The following is a 23076-nucleotide window of genomic DNA, read 5'->3' as shown; positions in this document are numbered from 1 at the left end:
TCACTAGCTATCGCTAGCGATGTCGTAGCGTGTAAAGCACCCTTTAAGGAAAAAACTGGAGAAAGAGCAGGTTGATGATCGAAGAAGCAAAGAAATAACAAGGCAAAGAGGGAAAATGCAGAAAAAAATTAGGCTAAAAGCGAAGAACCAACAGAATAATGAGAGGAATGGAAAAATAACTGGCTGATGAGGGAAGAAGTAGAAGAGTAACGGGGCAAAAAGGGAAGAAGAGAAATAACAGGCCAATGAGAGAAGAAAGATTAATGAGGCAATGAGTGAAGAAGCAAAGGAATTAATGAACATGAAGAAGCAAAAAAAGCCGATGACTGAACATGGAGATGATTGACAGAGCAATGAGGGAAAAAGGAAAGGAATACAGGATGATGAGGGAAGAGGTGGAGGAATAAAAAGGAAATAAGGGAAAAAGAGTAGAAATAACTAGACAATGAGGGAATGAGTGGAAGAAAACAGGGCATGAGGGAAGCAGAAATATACTAGGCCAATGAGGGAAGAATCAGAGAAATAAGACAATGAGGGAGGAATCGAAGAAATGACACAAAAGTCAATGATGGAAAACAAATGGGCAAGAGTAGAGAAATAGCAGGCAATGAGAGAGAAAGCAGAGAAATAAGAGGACGATGAGAGAAGCGAAGGAATAACAGGACAATAAAGAAAGATGTGTAAGAATAATAGGGCAATAAGGAAAGACGTTAAAAACTAACAACATGATAATCCAAGAAACAAAGAAATAATAGCAATAAAGGAAAATGTGAAGAAACGACAAAAAAAGACAAAAGTTGAGCAATAACAGGGCAATGAGAGAAGAAGCGAAGGAATAACATTACAAACGAAAAAGCGAATAAATAATGGTACATTGAGGGAACAAGTGGAGGAATAACAGGAGGATTAGGGAAGAAGTGGAAGAATTATGGAACTGTGACACCCCTGAGGCTCTGGTCACCACAGGGTACGGCACTCCAACCGGGGTGTAGTACTAATCATGGATCCAGGGGAGGTCGGTGCTGGTTTCACCATACACAACCACATACAAACAAGGGTTGCCCCTTCCTTACTGGGGACTGGGCTTGGGTCGGGTACCAAAGGGGTTGCCTACGGTGTGGCATTTACAGGATGCCATCACAACAGGGGCCCCAATCCACTAGCTTAGAACCTGGATGAGGGGAGCAGCAGCCATTAAGCAGAGTGAGGAGTCACACACAGCAATAAGGGAGTTCTCCAGCAGGAGAGATAGCGAGCAGACGTCCTTCCCGGTAACTCCTGTGGGACATAGGAGTTTAACGGTCGCTGCGGGGATACCGTGTCAGCTCCCCCAGGGCCAGCACAGTTCAGGGTGCAGCACCCTGGGGTGGTGTAATTCCAACTATCAGACTCTGCCGGACAGAGAGGTTTTATGCCCCTCCGACCACACAAGTTTCCAGAGAAAAGTGGCACCTAGGATTCCGGGGATTCGATCACGGTCAGACTCAAGGGGATCCACGTTAATGGCATAGGGAACAGTACTCTACCTAGTACGGAAGGGACTCAAAGTGCTTCAAGCCACAGAGACCTGCACTACAAATCGCAGCAAGGAAGGGTCCACAGACTACTGCACCGGTTCTGACCTCCCACGGATCCGGGATTGGCCGGAGCCCATCACGGCGGTGACCGTTACTACGGGGCTGGCAACTGAAGTTGTGAATAAAGACACCTTGAAACCACAAATACTGCGTTGGCTTGTCCGTACTGGCATTGCCACCCTGCACTTAGGCGCCGACAGCCATTATTACACTCATCATCCACCCGAGGCCCGCTTCGCCTGTGGGGAGCGACACCATCTCGGCTGCCATAACACCCGCCCCGGTGAGGAATTCTGCAGCGGCGGCTACTCTCTGGCCACATACCACAGATGGCGTCACAACAAGCTTTCCCAATCACCCCGCTTCCCTCTTTTACTACTTTTTTTTACTGCACGCCTCAGGGCAACGGAACCGGGCAAGCCCACCCGTGATAACTCCTGACCCAACCGGCAACGGCCCGGCAACGAGTAGGTTATCCACCTGCGCCATGGGGCGCTGCAGAACAATAAAGGAAGAAGCCAAAAAATAACAGGAGTTTAAGGGAAGAAGAAGAAAACAATAGGCTGATTATGGAAGAAGTGGAAGAATTACGGGACAAAGAGGGACGAAGGAAAAAATAAAATGATGATCAGGAAATAAGCAGAAAAACACTGCCACAATGAGGTAAGAAGCAGAGGTATTACAGGATAATGAAGAAATAAGCGGAAGAACAGGACAATAAGGAAAGAAGCAGAAAAAGAACACTATGATACAGGAAGAAGCCGAGGAACAACAGGCCCATGAGTGAAGTAGTGGAAAAGTTACAGCCCAATGAGGAAAGAAGCTGAGGAATAAGAGGATGATGAAGGAACAAGTGGAGGAATAACAGATCAATGAGGGAAGAAGTAGAAGATTAATGGGGCAATGAGGAAAGAAGTGAAAAGCAACAGGACGATGAGGGAAGCAGAGGAATAACGGGACAAATGATGGAAGAAATGGAGGAAAAACAGAATGTTGAGAGAAAAAGCAGAGGAATAACGAGTCAAGGAGGGAAGAAGAGAAGGAATAACTGGACAATAAGGGAAGAAGCAGACAAATAAGGCTGGTTTCACACATCCGGCTTTTTGCCGTTTTGCCGGATGCGGCGCTCTCCCGTACAGTTAATACAGTACAGTGACAGCGCAACAAGCGCCGGTCACATGCTGTCATGTGACCGGCGCATGTGACCCGGAAGTTACAGCGCTGTCACTGTACTGTATTAACTGTACGGGAGAGCGCCGCATCCGGCAAAAAGCCGGATGTGTGAAACCGGCCTAACAGGCCAATGAGGGACGAAATGAAAGAATAACAGGATGACGAGGGAAAAAAATCATGTTAAGCCAAGGCTAATTCACATGTCCAATAATCCTAGGTTATAACGGATCCAGCAGCAATCTGTTGACAAAAAAGTTGTGCAAACACAAATTTTTTTGTCTGTTTTGAAAAAATTAATTACAGGATCTATTTTTTTTAACATTGGAGTCTATGGAAAACAGATCCTATAACCGATTGCTATTTATTTCATTTGAAACTGATCCAGTAGCAAAAAACAGATCCTTCACAAGTGAAAGAGAAACGGATGGCTAAATAGCAATCAGTTAACGGATCCATTTTCCATAGACTCCAATGTTAAAAATAACGGATCCTGTAAATTATTTTTTCAAAACAGACAAGAAAGTTGTGTTTGCAGAAGTTTCTTGCCCACGGATTGCTGCTGTATCTGTCCGAACAGATGATTACAGGACATGTGAACGCAGCCTTAGTTTATAGCCACAAGTGAAGAAGCTGAGAAATACCCAGACATGGAGGGAACAAGCAGAGGAATAACAGGATGATGAGGGAAGAAGCACACAACATACCAAACAACAAAAATCAATAACAGAATAATGAGAGAAGAAACACAGCAGAATATGAGGGAAAAGCAGAAAAATAACTGGTGGATGAGAAGAAACAGAGGAATAACAGGACAATGAGGGGAGAAACGGAGAAATAATAGGATGGATGACGAGGGAAGAAGCGGAGGAATAACATAAAAGGAAATGATGGAAAACAGGTGGGAAAATGACAGGACGATGAGGGGAAAAACGGAGGGATAACAAGTGAAGAAGCAGGGAACAAGTTATATCAAGGGAGCAAGAGGAGGAATAACAGGACGGTTATGCAAAAAGCAGAGAAATAAGAGTACGATAGGAAATGGAGAAATACCAGCAGAATACAAGAAGAAACGGAGCACTAAAGACATGGGGAACCGGGTGAGAGCAGGAGCTGATGAGCGGACAGTGGACGATGGATGGACGGAGTGGGTGAGGAGACGTCGGATGGACGGATGGAGTTGGTGAGGAGACGCTGGACAGACGGAGCGGGTGAGGAGACTTTGGATGGATGGACGGGTGAGGAGACGCTGGACGGATAAGCGGATGAGGAGACGTTGGACGGACTAAGCGGGTGAGGAAATGCTGGACGGACGGAGCGGGTGAGGAGACGGATGGACGGATGGAGTTGGTGAGGAGACGCTGGACGGAGCAGGTGAGGAGACGCTGGACGGAGCAGGTGAGGAGACGCTGGACGGAGCAGGTGAGGAGACGCTGGACGGAGCAGGTGAGGAGACGCTGGACGGAGCAGGTGAGGAGACGCTGGATGGACAGATGGAGTTGGTGAGGAGATGCTGGACGGATAAGCGGATGAGGAAACATTGGAAGGACTAAGCGGGTGTGGAAATGCTGGACGGACGGAGCGGGTGAGGAGACGGATGGACGGATGGAGTTGGTGAGGAGATGCTGGACGGATAAGTGGATGAGGAAACATTGGAAGGACTAAGCGGGTGAGGAAATGCTGGACAGATAAGCGGATTAGGAGACGTTGGACGGACTAAGCAGGTGAGGAAATGCTGGACGGACGTAGCGGGTGAGGAAATGCTTGACGGACGGAGAGGCTAAGGAGACATTGGATGGACGGAGCGGGTGAGGAGACGTTGGATGGAAGGACGGAGTTGATGAGGAGACGTTGGACAGACGAACGTGTGAGGAGACGCTGCACGGACGGGTGAGGAGACGTTGGACGGACTAAGCGGGTGAGGAGACGTAGACAGCCAGGTGATGATCCGCCCGCGGACGCGCAGACTAGACCGCCGTTCTTTGCTCCTCATCTCTATGTGACTGTGGTAGACCCTCCTGAGACCACACCCCCGGCCATAATGTCTCCGCCCACTTTGATGTCCTCTCCGACCGCTGCTGCTCCGCCCCCTCCTCGCCTGTCTCCCCATTCATGAGCTGCCCTGCCTGGCATCAGCATCGCGGGGATCCCCTCCTCCTCCTCCTCTGCTTCCCCTTCCCAAGGTGATTCCCAGGGTCCTCCCGCACCGAGCAGCCGGAGCCTCTGCGCCCTCACATTTAGGAGACGCCGTTACTGATCACAGTTCTGACATCGCTGTACTAATTACGCATCGATATCATCGGGCCCCTGTGATCTGTGCAACCATCCGACCTCGGAACCAGAAGCCCCCTGCGATCTGTGGAACAATCCAGCTTCACATCAGGTGCCCATATCATCTCGGAACTAACTTACCTCCAAACCTGAAGCCCCCTCTGATCTGGGTAAGCACAGATCTGTCAGTGCTGGAGAGCGCTGTCACCTGCAGAGCCTCTACTGCCGGCCTCCAGTGCTCAGGTATCCAGCCTCCAATGCCGGCCCATAGTGCTATGTGCCAATACCCTCAGTCCTGTGATTTGTGCTAGGTCCTAGTCTTCTAACCAGGATCTAGGTTATCAAGAGAAGAGCCCAGCGTCCTACAGCCCAGGACCCCACAGTCTGGGAAGTAAGTGTCATCTGGAGAAGTACAGACAGGTACACAGCCTCCTCTGTAGCATCCCAGGGATCTGGAGAAGTGGACAGTCTCCTCTGTGGGCTCTCAGTGATCTGGAGAAGGTGACAGCCTTCTCCTCTGTGGGATCCCAGTGATCTGAAGTGGATAGGCTCCACCTCTGGAGGATCCCAGTTATCTGAAGAAGTGCACAGCCTCCTCCTCTGTGGGATCCCAGTGATCTGAAGTGGATAGGCTCCACCTCTGTAGGATCCCAGTGATCTGGAAAAGTACACAGCCTCCTCCTCTGTGGGATCTCAGTGACCTGAAGAAGTGGACAGCCTCCTCCTCTGTTTGATCCCATTGATCTGCAGAAGTACACATCCTCCTCTGTGAGATCCCAGTGATCTGCAGAAGTGCATAGTTTCCTCCTCTGCAGGATCCCAATGATCTGCTTAAATACATAGCCTTCTCCTCTGTAGGATCCCAATCATGTGGAGAAGTACCCAAGCATCCTCCTCTAGGATCCAAGTGATCTCGAAAAGTACACAGCCTCCTCCTCTGTAGGATCCCAGTGATGTGGAGAAGTGTATAGCCTCCTCTGTAGGATCCCAGTGATCTGCACAAGTACACAGCCTCCTCCTCTGTGAGCTCCCAGTCATCTGGAGAAGTACACAGCCTCCTCCTATGTAGGAACCAAGTGATCTGGAGAAATGGACAGCCTCCTCCTCTGTAGGATCCCAATGACCTGGAGAAGTACACATCCTACTCATTTTAAGTGTCCCAACATTCGAGAGAGGTACACATCCTAAGGGTCACAGTGATCTGGAGAAGTGGACAATCTCTGCTTTATTTGGATCCCTATGATCTTGAAAAGTACACAACCTACCCATTGTAAAGATCCCAGTGGAGAAATAACCTTTCCATCTCAAATAGTCCCAATGATTTAGAGAAGTGCGCAGCCCAATCTTCTTTAGGATCCCAAGTGATCAGGAGTTTATGTGACAGCTCCGCACTCTAGAAACATTTTCCATTACCATTCCCCATCCCTTTATGGTCTTTCCTGCAATGAAGAACATTTTGCAGATCCGTAATCGCTCAGCCATCGCCGTCCTCTTCCTCTTCTCCTTGTCCTCTTCCTTCCTCTACTTCATATACGTTGCCCCCGGCATAGGTAAGAATCGTAAACGGTGTGAAATACTGCATGCTGTCACTGTTTATAACTGCAGAGTATAACCTCACTATTGTCCATATAGAAATGCACCCATAATCTGTTATATATCAGATGTTTAGTCTTGGTTTTTATATATGGTATCATAGAGTCCTGTTCTATATAAGATGGTCAGCTCTGGTCATCGTATTGGTAACTAGTCCTAAAGCCATAGAGTCCTGGTGGCATGTATTATTTGGCCTTTATGAAATGGTCTGTCCTGGGTCATCATATATGGTCACTGGTCCTACAGCCACAAAGTCCTGACGGCATGTATTATATGTTCTATACTGAACATTTATTTAGTCCTTGTCACTATAAATTTACAGATCTCATAGATGCAGAGTTCTGGTCAATATATACTGCCACCGGTCCTAAACATTCAGAGTCCTGCAGAGTATTATCTGTTGTATACTAGATGTTCAGTCCAGGACATTTTATATTCACAGTCCTTATAGATTATTATTTATTATTATAGCGCCATTTATTCCATGGCGCTTTACAAGTGAAAGAGGGTATACGTACAACAATCATTAACAGTACAAAACAGACTGGTATAGGAGGAGAGAGGACCCTGCCCTCGAGGGCTCACAGTCTGTACAATCCTAATTGTAGGTATTATACAGTATGTTCTATACTAGCTGTACAGTCTTGGTCATTATATTATGTAACTGGTCTTACAGTCCTAGGGTCTTGGTGTCCTATTAAGTGTTAGACACTAGATGTTTAGTCTTGGATATTATATATGGTAACTGGTCCTAAAGCTGTAGAGTCCAGGATGTATATTGTGCAGTGCCTTGCCAAAGTATTCTCCTTTTTGGCATTTTTCGTGTTTTGTTACCTCACAACCTGGCATTTTACTGTTCTAGTTGAGGATTTGCATCAGTTCTTGCAAAGAACACCCCTACAACTGTGAACATTTAATGTTCCTTTTATTGTGAATCAAACAACAAATAGGACAAAATAACTGAAAACTTCAGTTTGCATAACTATTCACTCCCATAAAGTTAGTACTTTATGAAGCCTCCAATTGTAATTACAGTAAGGCTGTGGGCCCATGATCAGTGTTTCCAGCGTTTGGGATGTAGCGTGTTTTCCCTGTGTCCAAAACGCTGCATTGTACAGTACAAGCACAGTGGATGGGATTTATAGAAATCTCCTGCCCACTGTGCGTGTGCGACCCGCAGTGAAAACTGACCTGCAGTGCGGCTTTCCGAGCCGCAAGCGTGTCAATTCTTTGCTGTGGAGTCGCAAGTGTCCTCTGTAGGGAGAATACAAACGAGAGACTGCAGCGTACCGAATCCTGATCATGGGCACGGGTCGCTACATTCTCCTGTGTTCTCCTGCGGAGGAGACTTGCAGCCCCACAGGTTAGGACCTGCCGCATCCTGAAGGTGGGCACATACCTTTACAAGTTGCTTTGGATAAGTTTTTGTGACCTTTCCTCATCTTACCACTGGAATTTTTGCCCATTCGTTAAGTCAAAATTGCTCCAGCTCCTTCTAGTTGGATGGTTTCCTCTGGTGAACAGCAATCTTCAAGTCTGACCACAAATTCTCAATTGGATTAAGGTCTAGGCTTTAAAAAGGCCATTCCAATATATTTAAATGTTTCCCCATAAACCACTGGAGTTTGGGTCATTATCTTGTTGGAAGGTGAACCTCCGTCCCACTCTCAAATCACTGGCAGACTGAAGCAGGTTTTGCCCAAGAATATCACTGTATTGCGCACCATCCATCTTCCCCTCGACTCGGCCCATTTTCCTTGTCCCTGCTGCCGAAAAACATCCCCACAGCATGATGCTGCCACCACCATGTCTCACTGTGGGGATGGGCTTGTTGGGGTGCTTAGGTGTGTTTTTTTTTTGTTTCTTTTTGTCACCAGATATAACATTTACCACGTTGGCCAAAAAGTTCAATTTTGATCTCATCTGACCACAGCACCTTCATCCTTACATTTAGGGAGTCTTCCACATGTCTTCTGGCAAAATCAAAATGAGCCGTCCAATTTTTGTGTGTAAGTAAAGGCTTTTTTTGGCCACTCTTCCATAAACTCCAGCTCTATGGAGTGCACTGCTTATTGTGAATATTCAAATTTTCTCTCCAGGACAGGAGACAAACTCTAGCGCAGCGCCACCTTCAGTGCAAAGTATGGGGTGTCTGATCTGGCAATGAGAAGCTTTGTGGGACTACGGGGGAACACTATTCTCCTTATGGAGACTTTGCAAGCCAGTCTGACTGGATGCTAGTAAGGGGACTTATAGCTGCCACGCCCCTCTGCAAAATATTCAAGTTTTCTCTCCAGGACAGGAGACAAGCTCTAGCGCAGCGCCACCTATTGGAAGTAACGATCCTAAAAGTTAAATGTGGATTTTTAACAATCCTTTACATATAACTTAGGATATATATGCCAGATCAGAATCCCAATTTGCAGACACGGTGTTTCGGGGTGCTTGCCCCTCGTCAGTGCAAAGTATGGGGTGTCTGATCTGGCTATGAGAAGCTTATTGTGGTCATACAGACACATTCTCCAGTCTCTGCTTGGGAACTCTGCAGCTTCTTCAGGGTTACCTTTGGTCTCTGTGCTGCATCTCGGATTTATGCCCTCCTTGCCGGGGCTGAGAATTTTGGTGGGCGATCCTCTCTTGGCAGGCTTGTTAGGGTACCATGTTGCTTCCATTTGATGGTAATGGATTTGAAGCTGTTCTGAGGTATTATCAGAGACTTGTTTGGAGATCTCCTTGGTCTTCATGCTGTTTGGTTAGGACAGGGGTGGGGAACCTTTTTTACTGCCGGGGGCCATTTGGAAATTTCTGCCAACCTTCGGGGGCCACACAAAATTATCAATGTGAAAATGAACCGGCTATATTTGGTCAAACAGTTAATTAACTCACCCCTATTGTGGTGGCCAGAGCTGCTTCTCTTTTGTGTGGCTGTGATGTTCGGTGATACTTATGTTGCTTCTCTCTTTTCCAAGTTTGTCACGGTCTGGAGCGCAGGCAACTCTTTGTGATAATAAGATTAGTAGACCATATACATCACACAACAGACACAGGGACTGGTGTATATAAATCACAGGAGACACATACATAACTGAAGGGGCTGTTGGCATGTGATGTATATGCCCCTAGCATCTCCAATGTGATGTATATATCACAGGAGGGGTTTGGGGCATACACATCACAACAGACACTGGGGGCATACACATAACAGGAGACGCTGGGGCATATCCATGACAGGAAGGGCTGGGAGCATATACATGACAGGAGATGCTGGGAGCATATACATTACTAGGTCACAGGGAGGCATAAGCATTGCTGCGGGACACAGACGGCACTGGGGGGGCACACACATCACTAGATGGGCACAGGCATCATTAAGAGGGCACAGGCATCACTAGGGGGGCACACAGACATCACTAAGAGAGAGTGCACACAGACATCACTGAGGGAGGGGGCACAGACATCACTAAGGGGGGCACACAGACATCACTAAGGGGGGCACAGACATACATCACTAAGAGAAGACTGGGGGGCATGGACAGCACTTGCAAAGCACAAACGTCACTAGGGGGTACACAGCACTTGGGGTGGTATACAGCATTGGAGAGAACACAACACTGGGGGTGATCCACATCACTGGGGAGGCTGCACACAGCACTGGGACCTGCACACAGCACTGCAGGGGGTACGCTGCATCGGAGAAGGGGCGGTGAGCGGGTGGCACACAGCGCCGGGGAGCGGGCGGCACACAGCACTGCAGGGGGCACGCTGCACCCAAACAGGGGCGGAGAGCGGGCGGCACACAGCGTCGGAGAGCGAGCGGCACACAGCACTGGGACCTGCACACAGCACTGATGGGGGCACGCTGCACCTGAGAAGGCGCGGAGAGCGGGCGGCACAATGCTGGAAACGGTGAAACTGCTGTGGGACAGAAGCGCAGAGCGCTAAACCCGCCCACAAAGTAAGTCCTGAGCACGCTGGCACATGCCAGCAAAAGAGCTCATTGGTGCGTGCATGTGGAGATTTAAAAGGTCCGGCGGCCGGTAAGACAACGACGGTGGCCGGAGCACTGCCGCCCCCCCCCCGGGAATCTGCCCAGGGGCCGCACAAAAGGTCATGGGTTAGGGGTTTCTCTTGTTTAACCACTTCACGACACATGACGTACTAGATATGTCATGGATCGTGTCAGGTTAATACCTTCCTGCTTCCGCCGGCAACCGGAAGCGATTGCTGCACATGTCAGCTGATTTGAACAGCTGACATGTGCACCTATCAAACACGAGTGGATTTTCTACCCACTCGTGCCTGTTATCCCCTTACAGCGCGCTGTGAACATGTTACAGCGCGTTTTAATAGAGGGCCGCGGCAAGCATTCACTTACCTGGCTCCATCGGAAATCACGTGATGTGATCACATGGATCCGATGGTTGTCATGGTAGCATAGGGTCATGTAGTTATCATGAGTCACTTCTTCTTACACCTGGCAGACTGCCGTTTGTAATAGGAGAGCTTCTTTTCTGCAGTTCTCAGCTGTGTAGCTGTGATCTGGAGAAATGGAAAACTGATCAGACTGCTGATCGTTATAGTCCCCTAGGGCTACTAGTAAAATGTTAAAAAAAAGTTTTTTAAAAAATTAAAAAAAACCCAAAAACTTAAAAGTTCAAATCACCCCCCATTCGCCCCATTGAAAATGAAAGGGTTAAAAAATTAAAAATATACACACGTTTGGTATCGTCGCGTTCAGAAATGCCCGATCTATCAAAATATAAAATCAATTAATCCGATCGGTAAGTGACGTAGTGGCAAAAAAATTCCAAACGCCAAAATTACATTTTTTAGTCGCTGCGAATTTTGCGCAAAAGATAATAGGTGATCAAAATGGCGCTTCTGCACAAAGATCGTATCGTTAAAAATGACAGTTCAAAACACACAATATAAGCCGTCACTGAGCCAGGGATGCCGAAAAAGGAGAACGCTACGGATCACAGAATATGGCGCAAAAAGTGTGCAATGTTTTGGGACAAATTTCTGAATTTCTTTAACCCCTTAGATATAAGTAAACCTGTGCATGTTTGGTATCTTCAAACTCATACCAACCTGAGGCATCACATCGACTTATCAGTTTTACTATATAGTGAACATGGTGAATAAAATATCCCAAAAACAATCATGCAATCACACTTTTTTTGTAATTTTTTGCACTTGGAATTTTTTTGCCAGTTTCCACTACACTATATGGTAAAACGTATGGTTTCATTTAATAGTACAACTCGTCCCGCAAAAAATAAGCCCTTATATGGCAAGGTTGACAGAAAAATAAAAAAGTTACGGCTCTCGGAAGAAGGGGTATGAACCGCCCCCCTACCGAAAAAACAAAATCACCCGGGGTTGAAGGGGTTAAAGTGAACCAGTTAGGTGCAATATGCACCCAGAACCACGAGCAGTTCTGGGTGCATATTGCTAATCCTTTCCTAACCGTCCCTGTATCTAGTAGCATAGATAAAGAGATCTTTGGAAAAAGTATTTCTGAAGATCTTTTATGATGTGCTAGTGAGGCCAGGGACTAGTCACAAGGGCGTTAGTTCCCTTGGCTAGTCGCCCCCTTAGGATTTAAGCACACCGCTGTGGGCGTGCTAACATGCTAATGAATGTGCAGCGTCAGAGGCATGGTCGCTCTCACCTCTGTAGCCACCGCAGGTTTTCGGCTCAGTTCGGAAGGTCAGAACTTCCCCGGACTTCCAGTCATGCGCACTACACCAGTTTGAAGCCGGGATGCACTGGATTATAAGAAGCACCCCAAATTTAGAGGAGGAAAATAGGAAAAAAAATATTAATGTTAAAATGGGGGTCTGTCTTATAATTGTAGTGCATCTTATAATAGCTCATCAGAGGTGTGTGGCGGTGGTGCAGCGGCTCAGGACAGTCACAGGAGGCATGGTCGGTGATGCTGCGGGCTTGGAGGAGGGAGTGTCGTGTCTCAGGAGTGTCAGTGATACGGCGGGCAGCATTGATCTGCCGTCGCGCTGCGGGCTCCATTGAACTGCCGGCGGTGGACACAATGGACTTCAAGAAAATGGCTGCGGATGCGGCGTGTGCGCAGATTGACCTCTGCGGCCCACCATTTTCTTGAAGTCCATCACGTGAAGCGCCAGCAGTTCAAAGGAGCCCGTAGCGGACCGCCAGATCAATGACGACCGCCGCTGCAATACCCCTGGGCCCGCAGTTATCGCCGACCCTCTGTCATGTGACCCTCCTGAGCTACTCCACTGCAGTGACAATCCCCCTCCTCCGAGTCCCTCAGTATTGCCGACCCTGCGCCACCACTGCCGCCCCGGTAAGGTATATTCGAATTATAAGATGCACCCCCATTTTTCCCCCAGTTTTGGGGGGGGAAGGGCATTTTATGATCCAGAAAATATGGTACTCACAGACCACAGGATACATAGATCACTCACAGGTGGACTTCTTTTTACTAAGCATGTGACTTATGAAGGTAATTGCCTGCACTAGAAATGTTTAGGGGTTCAATAGATATTCACATGGCAATTTTTATTTTATAACATAAATTTAATTTTGAATATATATTTTCTGCCTTAACTTCCCCAACTTAGACTATTTAGTGCTGATACATCACACAAATTGGATTACAAAAAATATTTAAACACAGACTGTAATGTAAAAAAATAGGTAAAAAGCCAAGGGGGTGAATATTTTTGCAAGGAACTGTATGTGTTTCACTAGAGGTTCATACTGGTAATTATGTATTATTGTAGGTCCTAAAGACATAGGGCCAGATTCATTGTTTGCAATTTATTGAAGCCTCTTTTCGAGGTATTCATTGTTGTTTTCATACCTGACTTGTCCCTCTCAGGCCTGCAACACACATCCGTTAAACACGTGCGTGTTTGTTCCGTTTCCGTATATACCGGAGACACGGACAAAGGTGCACCAATGATAATCTATGTTTGAGGTCACACGTGCATTATTCCATAATGTCCGTGTCCGTGATACGTATGTGTTTCCGTTTTGCACGGAAGCATGTCCGTTTACTGCACGGAGCACGCACACACGGACCCAGTGAAAGTCTATGGGTATGTGCGCACACGTTAGTAAACACTTATGCATCTCCGTATGCTCCGTGTACGTTTTGTGCTTTTTTGCGATGTCGGTCATTCTTTTTTTTTCTGTGTATGTCGGTCAATTTCCCTCAGTCCATCGGTCGGTCTCTTTGTCTGTCCCTCTCTCTCTCTGTCCATGTCGGTCAGTCTCCCCCCTCTCTCATACTCACCGTTCCCCGATCACCGGCGCGGCGCTACACAGCTGTTAAAAAAACTCAAGCGGCTTTTACTATTTTGAAAAAGCCGGCCGCTCATTAATCAATCTCGTATTCCCTGCTTTCCCCGCCCACCGTCGCCTATGATTGGTTGCAGTGAGACACGCCCCCACACTGAGTGACAGCTGTCTCACTGCCACCAATCACAGCCGCCGGTGGGCGTGTCAATATCGAGCAGGAAAATAAATAATTTAAAAAAACGACGTGCGGTTCCCCTCATTTAGATACCAGCCAGGGTAAAGTCAAACGGCTGAAGACTGGTATTCTCAGGATGGGGAGCCCCGCATTATGGGGAGCCCCCCAGCCTAACAATATCAGCCAGCAGCCGCCCAGAATAGCCGCATCCATTAGATGCGACAGTTCTGGGACTCTACCCGGCTCTTCCCGATTTGCCCTGGTGCGTTGGCAATTGGGGTAATAAAGAGTTAATGGCAGCAACCCATAGCTGCCACTAAGTCCAAGATTACGGTAATCATGTCAGGTGTCTCCCCGAGATACCTTCCATGATTAATCTGTAAGTTACAGTAAATAAACACATACACCCTGAAGAAATCCTTTATTTGGAATAATAAACACTAACAAATACCCTCGTTCACCACTTTATTAAGCCCGAAAAAGCCATCCATGTCCGGCATAATCCACGGAGGTCCCGCGTCGCTTCCAGCTCTGCTACATGAAGGTTACAGGAGCTGCAGAAGAACACCGCTGCTCCTGTCACCTCCACCCAGCAACTGAGGTGAGCCGCGCGATCAGCTGTGCTGTCACTCAGGTTACTTGAGGCCACCGCTGGATCCTCCAACTGTTACTGCAAGTAGCCCGAGTGACAGCGATGAAGTCACAGGTGACTTGCGGTCACAGGTGGGTGACTCCAGCTAGCCACGGGTAACCTGAGTGACGGCAGCAATAATCGCGCTACTCACTTCAGTCACTCAGGGGATTAGCGGTCACCGGTGAGTCCTTCACGGGTGACCGCTAATCAGGATGCGACACAGACAGAGCCGCGGTATGACTAGTACATTCTCTACGCGCGACTCTGTTTGCTGTCAGCGGGTATGCATCAACGTCATTGTGCATCACACACGGACAAAACAATCACATGTCAGTTACGTATCTCACGCACACACGGACATTCCACACGCACACGTGGTTAGCATACGCCGTTCACACGGATGCCACACGTACCATAAAAACGGATCACGGCCCTGAAAAACGGCCCGTATTACACGTGCGTGCTTTTCACGGATGTGTGTTTCAGGCCTCAAGGTGTCTATTACATTAGCCAAATAATTCCTCTTTTTATCAGGGGCGGAGGGAGATTCTGGTACCTATAGAGCTTCATGGTGAGCGAAGGCCAGACAATATATGGATTGATGATAGTTTCTAAGTCCAGTGACTTACGTCTTGTCAGTGATCGTTCAGTACAATGCGACATGGCAATTATGTGATAATTATTGCACAGACTCCTGGATCATTACTAAGGCATATTAGTAATAAATAGTTACTTAGGTTGAAAAGACCTAGGTCCATCTAGTTCAACCTTCCTCAACCAATTATACATTTTGTCATTAAGTCATTTATAACCAACAATGTTGTGTACTGAGGAAATCATCCAGCCCTTTTCTAAAAGCTGTTCTAGTATCTGCCATTACTACCTCTTGTGGTCGGCATTCCACAGTCTGACTGCTCTAACTGTAAAGAACCCTTTCCTATTTAGCTGCCGGAATCGCTTTTCTTCTACTCGCAGTGAGTGCCCCCTGGTCCTTAGTATTGTCTTTGGAAGGAATAAGTCATGTGCTAGTCCTTTATATTGACCACACATGAATTTATACATATAAATGAGATTTCCTCTGAGACATCTTTTTTCTAAGCTAAACAAATCCATCTTTTTCAACTTCTCATCATATGGAAGGCCTTCCATTCCTTGTAGTAGTCTAGTTAACCGCCTTTGAACTGACCCTAACCTAGTGTCTAACTGTCCTAAGGCGGTAAACTTGACTACTACAAGGAATGGAAGGCCTCCCATATGATGAGAGGTTGAAAAAGTTAGATTTGTGATGAGTGAATATATTCGGCACTATTCATTACTCACACGAATATTAAGGTATTTACGATAGTCTGTACTTCTCCATTAGATGCGCCAATTCTGGAGCTTTACCCCACTCATCCCAATTGCCCTAGTACTGTGGGAATCGGTGAAATATATGGAATTGATTTCAGTTGTGATTTGTCGAAAATCTTAGGTGCATGAAGCCCTGGGTTGGTAATGTAGAGGTGTCTATGAGACCCCCCACCCCTATTACCAATCCTGTAAGTAAAGCGAAAAATGTAAAACACAAGCACATAAAAATCCTTTATTTTAAATATTTTTTTTAAAAAAACACATCCTTTTAAACTAATTTATTCACCGCAAAACACCGCCACAGGTTTCACATTATCCACACAACTTTCCACGGCGATCCCGGCTCTGCTACATCTAGAAGTTCCAAATATGGAACACATAAACGATCACTGTAGTACCTAGGACACACAGAGGGCAGTGGGGTAATGATGATTTCAGACAGGTCACCAGAGTTCACAGCTGGGTTCCCACAGTACCAAATGTGACCACCGGTGAACTTATTGCCAGACTATTGGATTGCAGGACATGGTGGTACAGCAGTCCGGCAGTCAGATCACCGGACTATGTAATTGGGGGCTCCCCTGCTGCCCTCAGTGAACTCAGTATAACACGCTGTCAGATTGCCGGACTGCAATGCGGCCATGTCCATCAATCCGACAGTCCGGCAATCCGGCAGTGGGTTCAGCTGAGTTCACTGAGAGCAGCGGGGGAGCTCCTGTATGGGAACTTCGGTGGCCTGACTGCCGGATTGCCGGACTGCTGTGCCATCGTGTCCCGCAATACAGCAGTCCGGCAATAAGTGGTATAATGGATGCGTCAATTGTGGGGCGGCTGTGGGCTGCTATTTTTAGGCTGGAGAGGGCCCAATAACCATAGACCTTCCCACCTGAGTATACCAGTCCCCATCTGTCTGCTTTATCTGTGCTGGTTATAAAAAATGGGCAGGAGCACACATCGTTTTTTTTATTATCTATTTAAATAATTAAAAACAAAACAAAAAAAACAAAACAATGTGGGGTGCCTCTATTTTTGATAACCAGCCAATATAAATCACACAGCTGTGGACTGCAGCCCACAGCTGTCTACTTTACCTGCGCTGCTTATCACAAATCGCCACGGGACCGCATGTCAAATACTCTGACAATATTGTTCCCAGAAGCGACCTGTGTTTCAGAGATGCATCCATATTGTTCCCATTCAATTTCAGCACTTTTCCATCCATTTCAGCATTTTTACAACCCCGCCAGACATCCCGGGAGGGCCCACCGGAAAATTATTAGCGTTTCCCATTGACTTGCACTAGATTTGTTATTTAAGACGAATAGTACTATATATTCGAGATGAATCCGAACCTGAATTTTTCAGTATTCGCCCATCACTAGTGATAAATCATTATAGGGATGGATGTCTTATCAGCAATTAAACAGTACAGAGACTGTTATCTGGTCAGTGATGTATGACCGCAGGGACTAATGTATAATTAGTGCACAATCAGTCCTGGGACTAATGTATAATTAGTGCACAATCAGTGCAGGGACTAATGTATGATTAGTGAAGAATCAGTGCAGGGACTAATGTATAATTAGTGAAGAATTAGTGCCGGGATTAAGGTATAATTAGTGCAGAATCAGTGCAAAAACTAATGTATAATTAGTGCAGAATCAGTGCAGGGACTAATGTATAATTAGTGCAGAATCAGTGCAGGGACTGCAGAATCAGTGCAGGGACTAATGTATAATTAGTGCAGAATCAGTCTAGGGACTAATGTATAATTAGTGCAGAATCAGTGCAGGGACTAATGTATAATTAGTAAAGAATCAGTGCAGGGACTAATGTATAATTAGTGCAGAATCAGTGCAGGGACTAATGTATAATTAGTGCAGAATCAGTGCAGGGACTAATGTATAATTAGTGCAGAATCCGTACAGGGACTAATGTATAATTAGTGCAGAATCAGTGCAGGGACTAATGTATAATTAGTGCAGAATCAGTGCAGGGACTAATGTATAATTAGTAAAGAATCAGTGCAGGGACTAATGTATAATTAGTGAAGAATCAGTGCAGGGACTAATGTATAATTAGTGAAGAATCAGTGCAGGGACTAATGTATAATTAGTGCAGAATCAGTGCAGGGACTAATGTATAATTAGTAAAGAATCAGTGCAGGGACTAATGTATAATTAGTGAAGAATCAGTGCAGGGACTAATGTATAATTAGTGAAGAATCAGTGCAGGGACTAATGTATAATTAGTGAAGAATCAGTGCAGGGACTAATGTATAATTAGTGCAGAATCAGTGCAGGGACTAATGTATAATTAGTGCAGAATCAGTGCAGGGACTAATGTATAATTAGTGCAGAATCAGTGCAGGGACTAATGTATAATTAGTGCAGAATCAGTGCAGGGACTAATGTATAATTAGTAAAGAATCAGTGCAGGGACTAATGTATAATTAGTGAAGAATCAGTGCAGGGACTAATGTATAATTAGTGAAGAATCAGTGCAGGGACTAATGTATAATTAGTGAAGAATCAGTGCAGGGACTAATGTATAATTAGTGCAGAATCAGTGCAGGGACTAATGTATAATTAGTGCAGAATCAGTGCAGGGACTAATGTATAATTAGTGCAGAATCAGTGCAGGGACTAATGTATAATTAGTGAAGAATTAGTGCCGGGACTAATGTATAATTAGTGAAGAATTAGTGCCGGGACTAATGTATAATTAGTGCAGATGTGTCGCCCACCTGTAGCGGTCGCCTCAGGGACGTCACTCCACCTTCTGGGACGCCACAGGGGCTCCACTTGATTACCGCTGGCAACAGGTGTGTCAGGTTTATTTACATAGGAGTCATGACGCCACTCACGGTTCGCGGTCAGGGTTATGGGTGACCGCCACTGCAGGTTTAACGAGTGTCTGGGGCTGATGGTGTCTGCAGTCTAGTGGTATGGCCTCCCGTGAGTGAGGCTGGCCCCAGGGGCTCGTGTGTGTGGGACAACAGGTCGCAGAATAACTCAGTCGCAGTCCAAAAAGTCTTTCAACTTGTTTACTCACGTTCTGCTGGTTTTGTTTGGTAACCCGGGCGATACTGAGATAGACCAGATGGAACCAGGTATCCTTCAGGCTGGTTTAAGGGTAACCGCTAACTCGCCTTCCTAGCACTTCTTGTTTCGGACAACCCCTGACTTAAAGTACCGTGGGATTCATCCAGGATAGTCGCAACTGCCTTTTCTCCCCTTTCTGGCCTGTTTGCTGGCAGCGTGGACCAAGGAAGATGGCTCCAGGCTCAATCCTTCTTATGGGCCCCCTCGTTGCTGCTGATGCTCGGACTCTGTTTTGGTTGGTGAGGAACCTCTAGTCCCTCCACCTGCAGGTTTAGCAGACCACTAAATGGATGTCTGGCTCTAGGGACCTGTATCCCGTTCGTGCCTGGTTAACAGGAGTCCCCGTACTCAACTGCCTGTCCTCTCTCTTCAGGTGTCTTTCAGGCTGACTGTGTGCAACCGTTCTCCCCCGCTAACGGCTACTTCACGGGCAGGGTCTGACTAGTGTGTCAGCGCACCTACTCGCTCCTTCTCCCTGCGCTCTCCTCTTCAGACTGGCTTGCTCCTCTCTCCTACTCCTTTTCTGACAGCCACTGCCACCTTAGCTTCCAGCCCCTCCCCAGCACCCCTAGATGAGATGTGGAGGAACGCCCCCTCTTGGGTCTGCCCAAGGGTCCCCTCTAGTGTGTGGGAGACACACACACCCTATTCCAGCCTTCAGGATCACCTGGAAGTACTGCCCCAGCATGGGTGCAGTACTCAGTGGTGCCTGACTGGGTCAGGGGCGTCACACAGAATCAGTGCAGGGACTTATGTATACCGTAATTACTTCAGAATCAGTGCAGGGTCTAATGTCTGATCATAGAAGGATCAATTCAGGGATTAATGTATAGTCAGTCATGGAACAGTAACTGGACTAATGTATGGTCAGTGATGAACTAGCAAAAACCACCAAATTCCACTACTCTCATAAAATTATATTTTATTCAATAAATATTTAAAACAGAACAATTGTAATGTTCTCTCTCTTATCATCAAGACCACATATAGGACAAGAACAAATAGTGCAGGTGTCGACCAGTGTTTGACCCTCGCCAGAGGGTAGCTCAGGACAAATGGTTGGTAAGGGAGAACAGGGTTCAAAGGTATCTTAGGTCAGTATCAGGAAATCCTAATCTACATGGATCCTACGTTTGTCCTCCTGCGCGATATCCTAGGGTCCTAAACCTCTATTAACTATAGATAGGCTTACCCTCACTGTCCTAGTAACCTATAGCGGGGGGTGACCATCACCAGAACCGTGATAAAGTGTAGTGCAGGGCAGAACCACAATTTAACAAACAACATAAACAAATCATGCGTTAGTTGTCAAGGTTCTTCAATGGGACATGGTTTCCCTTGCATAAGTATTGAACTGTTAGGTAAGGCTAGTTTCACACTACGTCTTTTTAACATCCGCTGAAAACGTTTTTTTAGCGGAAGTACGGATCCTGCTTTTACAGCAAATAACGTATGCAAACGCATATGTTATTTTGCAGGATCCTGCACTGGATATTTAGGGGCGGGCATTGGAGTCATGTGATCGGGAGTGAGGGGAGCTAGACTGGGAGGAGGCTTCTGACAGCTGCAGACGCTGGTAACCAAGGTAAACATCGGCCTTGGATACCCGATATTTATCTTGGTTACGAGTGTCTGCAGCTGCTAGGAGCAGGGCTGCCTGCACGCGTAACCAACGTAAACATCGGGTAACTAAGATAAGTGGTTACGCGATATTTACCTTGGTTACGAGTGTCCGCAGCTCTCAGGTGGGAGAGAGAGGAAGGGGGAAAGACAGAGATAGAGAGAGAGGGGGTGAGGGAGGGAGTAGAGAGATAGACAGATCACTGGAGACTGGTTCTGGGCATGCTCAGTACTTTCTGGGCATGCTCAGTACAAAAGCAGGATCCTGTTACAACGCAACTGAACGCATTCTGCTAGGCAGGATCCAGCACTCATTGAAATGCATTGCAGCTCGCGGCGCAATGTGAAGGATCCTGTGAGATGCGTTATTTTGACAAAGCAAAAAAACGCTACATGTTGCGTTTTTGAAACATGTTAAAATAACGCAAAAGGACGGATCCTGCGTCTAACGGACGCAAACGCATGCGAACGCAGGTGGACGCGAGTCCATTGAAAATGCATTGAAGTGAAAACGGATTTGCACAGGATCCGTACTTCCGTTAAAATAACGTTTTCAACGGATGTTAAAAAGACGTAGTGTGAAACCAGCCTAAGAGTCAAGAGGTCCACTTAGCTTATGGACCCCCCCAACTCTCCCGACGGGTTTCACCCCCCCTAACGCAATACAGGGGATCATCAGGGGACCAATTCTGAATCACTTCATTAATTAACACACCTGAAATAAAGAGAAAATAATAATAGAATACATATGATATGTATAAGACTATACTACTGTTGGTCTATAGCAAATTTGTCAACCGCACAGGGAACTATTCTTGGTTTTCAGGACAATGCTTTTTCCTTTGTTAGTATATAACGTAGTTAAGGGAAGACTTGTTAGTCCGGCCAGTTATTACTGACTAGTCCCTGTAAATAGAAGGCACGAGGATAAGATATTATATACTTCATCATCTGTGTGTGCACTCTCTCACCATTATATAGCATGCGGTTTCTACCTGAGCTGGGATGTAATAAAAAGATTGTGCACGCAGTGGTAGTTGGATTGTCTGGACGGATGAGTTTTTGTCCACTCTGACTTCCAGAGACGAGTGGGAAACCGTTTAAGGTATATTAATAGCTGTATGTATCCTGCAAGATAAATACACAAATTCAATATATATATATATATATATATATATATCCGATCATGTCAATTTGTTTCCATAAGGGTACATTCTCAGGTCATCTGGATAAATTACCTGTCAGAGGAATCAAGGAAAGACAGAAGGAAAAATGTCCTATTCTAATAGTATGTCTGTAGATATCCTCATTATTCTGGACAAGGCATGGCCACAATTATTCCCTGTAAGAGAAGGCATATGGGCATATTTACATTTCATGTCCAAAAACTCTCCTAATACCTGCAGATCGTGCAATTAGTATATAGAGAGACTGTAGAATCATAGAAACAGCTCCCTGTCCTACGGGTGTTTCAATATATCATTCAGCATTAAAGTCACTAGTGTTCCCTGTAAGGAAAAGGGACAGATATAGCATCTTAGAGACTCTGTTAAAAAGACAGTTCCCATACATCCAAATAAGCTCTTATCTTTGGGAAGAACGGTATGCATTATAGATGTATGCCTCAAGGCCTATGAAAGTGCCCCCTAGGGCTAACAAGACCAGATGATTCTATTGCCAAAATAATGTCTCAGTGGTATAGATAGATAAATGCACCTACCGGATAATGAGCTCCACCAGCAAGGACTGTAAGTCCCGAGTATCAGCTACTCTATAACGCTGGGAGCTCACAGCTAGAAGGGATTCCTCCAGGGTTCAGTGTAGCGCGGTCAGAGCGTGGCCGTCATCCAGACTGCCCAGCTGATCTATGCTGCAGGTTTATAAAGGGAAAATAGCCGGGGTGAATCGTCCCCTCCCACACAGGATGCAATCCGCCGACCGGAAGTGATGTGTCGGCGTGCGTCCCATGTTGCCCTGAAAACAGCGTCACATGATCAGTGAGGGGAAGTCCCCTCCCATACTGCGACGCTGAAGCTGGAACGCACCTGCGTTCCAAATGAGCGGTGAAGGGCTCCGGAATGTAATAGCTCCTAAAGGGCAACAGCCGGAGTGAATCGCCCCCTCCCACACAGGACGCAAACCGCCGACCGGAAGTGACGTGTCGGCATGCGTCCCATGTTGCCCTGCAACAGCGTCACATGATCTGCGAGGGGAAGGTCTCCTCCCATACCGTGACGCTGAAGCTGGAACGCACCTGCGTTCCAAATGGGCAGTGAAGGGCTCCGGAGTGCAATA

The 23076-nt window shown here is 46.6% G+C and overlaps 2 protein-coding genes across 2 annotated transcripts in view; one reads left to right on the top strand and one right to left on the bottom strand.

Annotated features, from left to right (window-relative positions):
• SLC9A8 (solute carrier family 9 member A8) overlaps positions 1-5344 on the bottom strand; it is a 147944-nt gene extending 142600 nt beyond the window's left edge. The window contains exon 1 of the mRNA XM_075350652.1: positions 5160-5344. The gene's annotated coding sequence lies outside the window, so the exon portion shown is untranslated. The remainder of the gene's footprint in view (positions 1-5159) is intronic.
• The window catches only part of B4GALT5 (beta-1,4-galactosyltransferase 5), a 79443-nt gene continuing 61205 nt past the window's right edge, over positions 4839-23076 (top strand). Inside the window, exon 1 of the mRNA XM_075350653.1 lies at positions 4839-6568. Within this exon, the coding sequence (XP_075206768.1) occupies positions 6448-6568 (121 nt within the window). The 5' untranslated portion in view covers positions 4839-6447. The remainder of the gene's footprint in view (positions 6569-23076) is intronic.

The sequence above is a fragment of the Anomaloglossus baeobatrachus genome, chromosome 5 (assembly GCF_048569485.1).
Source record: "Anomaloglossus baeobatrachus isolate aAnoBae1 chromosome 5, aAnoBae1.hap1, whole genome shotgun sequence".
In the NCBI taxonomy this organism is placed as follows: domain Eukaryota; kingdom Metazoa; phylum Chordata; class Amphibia; order Anura; family Aromobatidae; genus Anomaloglossus; species Anomaloglossus baeobatrachus.
The sequence above is the reverse complement of the archived record's forward strand: the minus strand, read 5'-3'. Positions and strand labels throughout refer to the sequence as shown.